This window comes from Octopus bimaculoides, chromosome 3 (assembly GCF_001194135.2).
Source record: "Octopus bimaculoides isolate UCB-OBI-ISO-001 chromosome 3, ASM119413v2, whole genome shotgun sequence".
Taxonomy (NCBI): Eukaryota; Metazoa; Mollusca; class Cephalopoda; order Octopoda; family Octopodidae; genus Octopus; species Octopus bimaculoides.
In genome coordinates this window covers 135486840-135496737 of record NC_068983.1, presented here as the reverse complement: position 1 = coordinate 135496737, position 9898 = coordinate 135486840, and the positions used below count along the sequence as shown (strand labels likewise).

The following is a 9898-nucleotide window of genomic DNA, read 5'->3' as shown; positions in this document are numbered from 1 at the left end:
TTTTTTTTTTTTTTTTTTGTCCCAAAGGTTTAAGTAAAATGGCTAAGTAAGACAACTAGCACATTGGTGTAAATTGATATTCCACAACAAGCATTCACTGTGTTATTTAACTGTGCTTACCGAGGAATTATGAACAATATATCTGATTTAGAATACGTTACACTTGTGCTTTATCTGTTTTTCGTTTGCTGCTAGAGTTACTATTGTTAAGGACTCACAATTTTCAACAATTCGTGAAAGCATGAACATTTACTTTACTTTTTTTAATTTTTTTGTATCAAATATAGAAGTTTTGAAATTATTACTTAAGACTTACTAATAATTTTAAAATGTAGATTATATATTGTTATCAGTGAGAACTCATAATAGTCGCTCTTTGTAATGGAATAAACCGTTAATAATTAATATATCTGATAATTATTTGGAAAGTGAAGATCCAACGATGGTAAATTTTTACTATTACACTTGTCTCATCAGCATGTATGGGTTTCTTAGAGAACAAGTGGATTCTGACGGTTTTGATGGTCATATTCGTTCAAAACTCGTGAAAAAAGACTTAGGAAAACGTACATTTTATCTTCAAAGTATGACGGATGAAACAGTAAAAATTTGCCTCTTACGACTTTGGCTTATTGAGATATTATTTCATATTCATGATCCATACATTTTCAAAAAGTAACTCCATAATGACTAAGTAGGTATAAGCTGTTAGCAGTCTGTAACCAACCCGTTGCTTGTTTCATTTAATTTTCATAAATAGCTCTTTTCTTTCTCTCATCACAAATGCGTCTAAAATAAAATAAAAAGTATTTCAAGAAGTGTTATCTTTAAATCTTCCATGCAGTATTACATGAAAATTATTGAACCTATAAACTACAAATGGTTTTGTAAGTGATTGAGAAGTTTGCTTACCAATGACATGATTTGGGGTCCAGTCCTATTGAATGGCATCTTGAGAAATATCTTCTACTATAGTGCTGAAATGATCAAAGCTTTATGATTGGATTTGGTTGACAGAAACCGAAAGAAGGCCATCATATGTGTGTTTGCATCACATGATAGTTGTAAATGAGCATCACCATACCAGTGGTGTCCTTTGTTTCTAAACCTCTGTGAAACCATGTCTGACCAAAGGGAAATAACACCTTGGTTGACAACAAAGGCATCAAGCCATAGATAATTTGCTTTGACAGATTCTGTCTGGCTCGTATAACCATTGAAAAGTGGAGTTTAAAATGATGATAGCAATTTAATTTGGTTCCTTAATTACACTAGTAAAAGTTGACTTATGAGTTAATTAAAACCAAGCTTTACTGATTTTAGAACTTTTGTAGCCACTGCATTTCTAAATTATTCTGAATGATAATGGAGTTAATTTACCAACACATAATTTCATATTTAATAAATATGGTTATTCAACCATTGGGGTATTAAATTAAATACTATTGAAGGACAGTGATCCATAATCTGTATGCCTGTAAATTAAAAAAAATACTTGCAATATATTCATTATCAGTGTAAACAGTAAATAATGATATGAAGACTGTATCAATGTATTTGACACTGTTTTATTTAAATTTCAGGTTCCAATGAGTATGACAAGATTCTTGAAACTGCTTCAGAACTCTATACATCTAATCAACTTCCGGTAAAAATAATATTAAAATTTCTCAGTAGCAGCTGCCTGTGTTAAAAGGGTTTCATCCAATTGAAAAGTTATATAAGCACTCTGCTGCCCTATATGAACCCTTCCACATTTACACTGAAGGAATCATGTACTTTTTCTATATTAGTATAGAACAGGGATGGGCAACTTTTCCTCAACTGGGGGCCACATCATACCATTTCCAGGTGGGAAAGGTCCACATGATAAAACACATGCATGAAATATTACTTGCCTGCTTTACACTGAATTTTTTGCAGTTCTTGATTTTATTTGTCTTAGTATGAAATTAGTAACCTAGAAACTTGTCGAGGGTTGCAGGTTGCCCATACATGGTATAGAGTCATGCACTTAAATTGTACTATTAATAAAATTTGTAGACTTGAGTTCAGGTAGGCAATTCTTTGGAAAAGCATAATGTGTTTCACACTGTGATGCTTCCCAGCAATGACAGATGTTAATAGAAACTAACATATCTTTTATTTTTTCCCTTATGATTTTTGTGAAAAATAACATTGTTTTTTCTTCAATATTAACCTTAAGTTTTTTGGAATGCCAAGTAATGTTTCCATATTCTTTAAATAACATCTTTTACATAAATAAAGAATTGAGATTTTTAATTGGGGATCTGAAAATTATGCCTTCCCCAGTGTCTTTAGTGACATGTCAGTCAGTATTGTTATCAGGGAATTAAAATCATGCCCAAATCAGATTAGAAACTGGCAACACATGAGGTATTGTGAGAAAAAAGAATTACTGATAGTAGTTTTATTCAGTATTGAAAGGTATGTTGAAGTTAAGTAATATTCACAACCAACCATTTTGATTTTCATTTACTTCTTTTATTCCTTGTAGGTAAAATCACAAGTGATTAAATCAGCCCATCAACAAATTACTCCTTCATATTCTTTAAATAAGTTAGATGTGGAACACCGGCGGAAAAATCTTTCCTCCTCAGCATCAAAATCCATCAATAGCTTATCAGATGCAAACCAATCATTTTCAACACCTGCAAAAGTTCCTAAAAAACATAACTTCTCTAAACCGTGAGTGATTTCAGAGTTTCATAACTAATTGATTTAAATTTGTCTTTTTTTTTTTAGATGTATTCATATTATTCATGCCATTAATCTATTGGGAAAAAAATCATAGATGGCTAAAAGTTAAGTTGCTTTCTTCCTGGCTAAATGGGTAATAATGTGTATCTTGTTCTGTTGTTAAAGGAAAATGCTGGATTTCTAGACAAGACAATTCATAGGGCAATGAATATTAGACTGAAAATTTTTAACAGTGCAGTGCTCAAATCTTCCTACAAGCTACTGAAGACTAAATAGTTACTACTAACAGTTGTTGTAAATATGGACTCTTAATGAACTGAGGCCATGTCCTATTTTAATTAAATTTGATCCATTCACTTACATTGCTAATGTTCATAGAAAAGATATTACAGCTGTTTGTCTTCAATAAATCAACCTGAAGAATATTTCAGTAAAAAAATACCAAAAGAGTAAATAAATAAAATAAAAATATTAAATATTCCACATTTATTTACAATTAAACCCTGAAGTGGACAGTAACATTCTCTACTACTAAACTGCTAAGATTAACAAAGCAAATGAGTAAACAGTAAAACTGTCTGTTATACACTTTCTTGCTCCTTTTTAGTAGTAGTTTGTTTAATGTTGTATCACTTGATACACTGGAGTGGTTCTTGTTGCTTTAATCCTAGGAGTTTAAATTTAGAAGACATGGATCTTATTGTCAGCTAAGCCAAGTAGAGTGAGTTATGAACCTTGCCCAGTAAAACCTGTAATAATTCTTCACTAGCCTTTACTTCATTGATGAAATCAAATTATTTTAAGGCTGTCTTTAGCTCTAGTTCTCTTTGTGTGATGGATTGTTTACTATTTCATGATATAAAATCTTTTGATATTAGTTTTACTTTTTGAAAGTTTATCTAAAATTCTCATACAATTCTATTTGCTTTTCTTTATTAAAATAACTTTTAGTGTAGATGTAGAAAATTATCAAAAATGATTTGGTTTGATTTTTTTTCTGCCAATAATTGTTTGACTTTTATTTATTTATATATTTTTTTTTTACTAGTTTTATTTCAGCTGGTCAAACTCATGTTATTGACAAACCAGCTGCTGTTTCATCATCAACTACTGATACTAGATCCCAACCAATAGATTGCTCGAGTAGCTCTTCCAAAAATCAAAGTTTTTCATCAAAAAATATTCAGAAACTACAAACTGCTCCTAAATCTGAGAAACAGTTGCAAATGAGTCCAACAATAGATGTATCTCACCAAAAAGAGAAACGTATGCTTGTAGTTCCAAACCATCAGTCATCTGTTATGTCAAACATGTCATCATTATGGAAAGCTGGTCGGTTGTGTGATGCTTATATCAGCAATGGTACAGTTAGTGTTATGGTAAGTTTGCATTTCAGACTATATTTGTAGATTCTTCTCTGGAAGAAGAGTTAATTAAAATAGTGTTTATTTTTATTTCGTTATTTTGTTGGAAGTTATAAGTACAGTTAAGTAACTCCAGATATGAATGCCTGAGCAAAGTGTTGAAGTGAAAAGACCTAAGAAAGGAAAACAGTGTGGATGGAAATAAGCAAATAATATGAATGACATTTATTATGCCATTGCCTTTCTACTGTTTTGTTGATTACCACCACTATTAGGTGGAAGATAATGACACTTTTGATGACCACAGAATGCTTTTCTTTTAATGTATTTTTATTGGTGGGTGGAGACTACTGAAGTTACAATTTGGAACTGTTGAGGCAAATGGGATTTGATTGGAATATGTTCTCTCTGGTGATAAGTTAATCTTTTGTTTTCATTCTATTAATTTTTGCAGGTTCATCAAATTGTCTTTGGAGCTGTATGTCCCAAAGTGTTACCTGTATTTTACAATGCTTTTCATTCTGACTTGCCTGCTGTAACATTCCCTTCCACTGTGAGTGAAGAAGCACTATTAGCTTTCTGTGAGTATATGTATGATGGTGTGCTGGAACTAGATAAAAACATCCTGTCGCAATTGAAAATTATTGCCCAGTGTCTTGACATGCAGGGTTTTGATCAGCTTTGTAACAACCAATTAAAAATAGCAGAAAATTCAGTAACAGTACCAACAGATATGTTGGAGTCAATACTTACTGAACCTTGCTCTTCATCAGGACTTATCTCAGACGTCACAAACACTCAAATTACATGCCAAGATAATTTCACTCCTGTTTCTCAAGTAATTCCTATCACTCTTTACAACCGTAATCTTGAGGAAAATTCCAATGTACTTTCCAGCAAATTTCCAACAGAGATAAAAAGAAAAGTTGTGAAACAAGAAATTTCTGATACTAGTAATGAACAAGATGATATCAACAGTAACCATGAAGATGACCTGTTTAACAAACCACAAATCAAAGTAGAACTGATTGGTCCAGATGATCATCGATATGGATACCAGGACTTTTTGTCAACACAACAAGGGTCAGACATTTCTGATGCAGATTTAACTCAGTCAAGCTTGCTTTCTCATAATACATCTTTGGATAACTTTGAACACAATTCTGATATACAGCAAACTGAGCAATCATTATTATCATCTTCATCCCTCTCTCCTCATTTCTCACTTCATTCAGAATCTCATCCAGTTGGCTACATAACTCCTACATCAATTCGTAGACTAGTAAGTTGTGATAAATTCCAACATCTGAAAAATTCTGAGAATTCTAAGCCTTATCCTGTTAGTTTGTTTAGTGCAAATTATGAACCAATATCATTATCTTCATCCAACTTACAATTAGTAAATGTTAAAAAGAAGCATATAGCTAGATGACACCAAGGATTACTTATACTGTGTTTCATTTCAACAGAACATCATAAACAGATACAATTCATTTTCTTTCTTTGTTTTAGGTATCATGTATTTATTTTGTCGCAGGTATGATTCTACTGCATAAGAGAAAAGTCTGTCATATGGGTGGTTATTCTCATTTATTCTAAGTGTAAAAAAATATCCAACATATGTAGCTTTTTAGATTGCCATTAGAGTTTGCAGGCTATTTCTTTACAATGTTGTCTTTCCTTTTGATTTGGTAAGTGCTGCAGAATGTCTGTAACACAGTTTTAATAATGTTCTTGTCTAATTCTGTACCTATTCAAAAGGAAATCATAAGTATTTCTCTGGTGATTCTCAATTTGAGAAAAGATAGCCTTTTTTTATAATTGTAAACGTTTTAGAATGGAAGGTGTTGTAATGAGGGAGCAAAAAAGCAATTCACATTGAATTTATTAAATTATAAAGTTGACAAATCATGTATAAGACATGAAAAACTGCAATTTTCTTTCAGATGGAAATCTTTTTGTTAATTAGATCCCAGGAGTATGTCAAGGCAAACATTAATACATGCATAAAAACATTTTCAGATAATCTTTTGTGTTTGTTTTGGATTTCTTTGTATGGAGAGAAAATGTCTAGCTGCTGCATATTCTTTGTTCTGGTTTCATGGCACCAAATGAATTAGATAAATTTGCACAAGACTGGATATGAATTCTTGACAGTTCAGCAAACTGAAACATGTAGACTTACTGTACTGTGAAAATATAAAAACAAAGCACTAATAAGTGGTTTTGTAGTCCCAATCAGTGAGCTAGTAACTAATATGTATTCACCTACCACCACAACTATAAAAATGCAGAACATAACATTGTGCTACAGCTTGTGTTTTTTTAGTTTCTCGCCAAAAGATCTATACCTAAATCTGCTACAACTGAACTATGATGGCTTTCCAAACACTGCTCTTGTGGAAAAAGCTTCCACTTAAATGTCCAATTTGTATCCAACTCCATATTTCTCAAACTCAGCAGAACTCCTCCAGCATTGTTCCTTCTCTGCTCTACAAGCTTGATCACTACTCAGACACCAAATGCAAACACATCTGTCAGTTTAAATCAATAAGACAATTGGTGCTAACAACATTTATATCATTATCAAACACTGTATCCCCTTTGTCCCTCATTCTTTTTTTTTAACAGGTATTGAAGCTGATCTTTAGAATTGCATGGTACAGTGCATCTCATTCTTAAGAAGGGCAACTTCTCTGACTTTGACAGCTCTCACTTCCTATATTTCAAAAGTGATGGAAAGGCATTAAGTTACTTTCCCTAATATTTGACTCCCTTTCCTTTTTTAGTAATAACCACCTTATGTAAAGCAGTTGGTAAATCTACATTTGTAACTTGCCAGATTATCCATTTATTTAAGTTTATGGATTGACCTCAAGATGCTTTTCCCAGTTATCTGCAACAGGGTGATCAAATGTTGAGTAAAACTAAAGTTGATAAATGCATCACTTTTATATAGGAGTCAATAGAAATAGTGTATTCTAAGTAGCAAAATTATCAATGTGAATTTACACAGTTCTTGCCCTTCTTCCATCTCTCGAAGTTGAATAGCATAGGGGTTTTTTTTTTGTCTCTTTACAAGTTAGTGTAAAGAAGAAAATGAGTGGAGAGAATGACTATCAAAATATTAAGATAGATTGTTGCATTGATTTTAACTTTGGTTGTCAAATGAAAATGTAGGAAAATTAGTAAAATTCTTTCACCCAGCTGATTGTCCTATCAACACAATCATGGCTGTGTGGTCAATAAGTTTGCTTTTCGACCAAGTGTTTTCAAGTTCATTCCCACTGTGCAACACCTTAAGTAGGTGTCTTCTACTCTAGCTGCAGACAGACCAAAGCCTTGTAAGTGAATTTGGTAGACAGAAACTGAAAGAAGCCCATCATGCATGTATGTTTGTTTACAGTTGCACTGTACTAAAGTCATGAGCTATAAGCATTCTTATCTATTGTCTTGTGCCTTCACATGGGTGTGAATTAAGAGATCCCTTAACTGTAAAACAAGTGTTTCAATAATGTTTTCATCTAATCTATAACATAGAAAACTCATAATGAATGAATAAGCTGCTAGAAATATACTAAACTAACTTGACTATTAGTTTTCATGCTGATGGTATTTATGAATAATTTCCCCCAGTAATTTATTTGTTCAAATATAGTGGAATAATGTGAAAAAACATTTTCTTGAAACTTTTATTCTTTAACTTAACATAAGCATTTTGTTTCTATTTTCCTTATTTCTTTACATTTAATTTCATTGTCCTACATATCAGTACTTGAGAAATCACAAGTACTATGTGAGGACCTTCTAATACAATCATGCAGCCTAACAAATAAAACACTCTGCAGTCTTATAAAAGGAAAGAAAAAAGTGACCAACAGTTTAGATCAATGGTTCTCAAACTGACAAATACCAGGTAGCGCAAAAAATTATTTGGGGAAATGTTTCCCCTCCCCCCTCCCCATCCTATTGAATTAGAAGCAAATTGGGTTTGAATCCCCATGATTTTTTTTTTTATTACACCATAATGTACGACAAGTTTTAAACTACCATCTTTTATTAAACATAGCAATTTGTCCATCTCCTTTCTCCTATGAGAACTATTGCATTAGATAATGTGCTCTTAAATATATTGCTGTATCAGCATTGACTTTCTCTTTTACAGTAATGTAAGCTGAAGCATCTGCAACAGTATTATTACTTAGTTATATCCCTGACCAAATACCCACTCAAACTACCCTTGTCCTCTTTCCCACCCTTAAGTGTGTTCCTTAATATTCCTCACAACTAAAACACAGACTTTCATATAGGTTCATATGCAGTAATACAGGTGAAGAATATGGCCTATAGTATCTTGAGAAACTCAGTAACTGGATTTTACTCACAGCTACAACTCCTACCAGACTAGCCAGCTGAAAGTAAAGGATATTTTGTGCATCACACAAACTCTGAACTCTCTTACTTTCAAATTACAGCTAGTCTTGGTCCTTTAAGAGAGTCTCTACCTACTTTGTGGAATCAAACCACGAAGTATGTCATCTCCAAGAATCTCTATGAATTTGCCATCTATTGACATATTGTTTTCACTTCCAACATCTCAAAGGTGATAGAAAGTCATTAGCAGTCACCAACACTTAGGTACCTGGTTAAAATATTCACTTCACAATCATGAGCTACTGTACTAAATCCAGTTGTTTAGCAAGTGCCTTCTATTGTAGCTGATCAAAACCTAGTGAGTAGAATTATGTTGACAGAAACTGTGCAGAAGTCCATATACGTTAATATTTTTCAGTGAAGGATATAAACATTGGGAAAAAGCCCTCTGCATAAAATTCCAGATGCTCCCTTACCTCTTGTTATCAGAGATGTAGTGAACCAGTGATTGGCCCAATGAAAGCCCTATAACTAACATTGCTATAGTCTATAACACCGAATATACCTCATTACTAACCATCAGTATGGTCTCCTGTTCTTATTTGTCAGTCACCAATGATCCCTCACTCTTGAGAAGTTCAACAAAAGTAATGTTGGGATGCATTTGACTGCCTCATATGAGAATCTCATAGCTAACCTGCCTACTTACAGGTGTCTCTGGGATTGGACGTTTCCTGACAGATGACATCATCCATACTATCTCCTTAACCAGACTCTACACTAATCACTATACCAAATCTTTCTTCACTCTCAATGTCAACTTCCAAATATATAAACAGCTTCAACCATTTTATTCACAAAGATCTTGGCCTGCTAAAGTCATGACCAGAGTCCCTTCTACTTGACTAATAAAACCAACAGTGAAAGTTTCACACAATTTAGTATGTTTGTTTAGGGTGTAAATACTTTTCCGGGTTCAATTGATAATAGATATTATAACTCTTACACCTGCATTTTTTTCAGCTCATTCACTCTTTAGAGGCATTTTTTTTTATAGGAAAAAAAAAGACAAAACTCAGAAAGATATAAACAGTAAAAACAATTGAATTTTTTTCAGAAAGCATAAACTAAAAGTAAATTTTGTAAAAATAAAGTATAAGGGCCTTAGAGTCAACCTAGCTAAAACCAAAATCCTAATAAGTAGGAAGGTAGATAAAACACAAACCCCTTCAGGTAGATGGCCCTGCTCAGTATGTAGAAAAGGAGTAGGTAGTAACTCTATAAGATGTACCCGGTGCAAGCTATGGACACATAAGAGGTGCAGCAACATCAAAGGCAGGTTAACTAGCAAGTTAGTTTTTGTTTGTGGCAGATGTTCAGGTGCAATAAAGACTGCAAACAAACAGGAAACAACTTCTATCTCATTCCAGGGTGAAAAA

At 32.8% G+C, this 9898-nt stretch overlaps 1 protein-coding gene and 1 long non-coding RNA gene across 3 annotated transcripts in view; one reads left to right on the top strand and one right to left on the bottom strand.

The window, feature by feature from the left end:
• Window positions 1-6111, top strand: part of LOC106872006 (uncharacterized) — a 39916-nt gene extending 33805 nt beyond the window's left edge. For both annotated transcript variants that reach the window (XM_014918810.2, XM_014918812.2), the window contains 4 exons: window positions 1584-1648; window positions 2519-2709; window positions 3770-4100; window positions 4540-6111. In XM_014918810.2, the coding sequence (XP_014774296.1) occupies window positions 1584-1648; window positions 2519-2709; window positions 3770-4100; window positions 4540-5517 (1565 nt within the window). In that variant the 3' untranslated portion in view covers window positions 5518-6111. The remainder of the gene's footprint in view (window positions 1-1583; window positions 1649-2518; window positions 2710-3769; window positions 4101-4539) is intronic.
• Window positions 557-1131, bottom strand: LOC128247342 (uncharacterized). Its single transcript, XR_008263734.1, has 2 exons — window positions 913-1131; window positions 557-789 (listed from the first exon to the last, which is right to left on the bottom strand). It is a non-coding gene; the product is annotated as an uncharacterized LOC128247342 (long non-coding RNA).
• Window positions 6112-9898: the final 3787 nt, after the last annotated feature.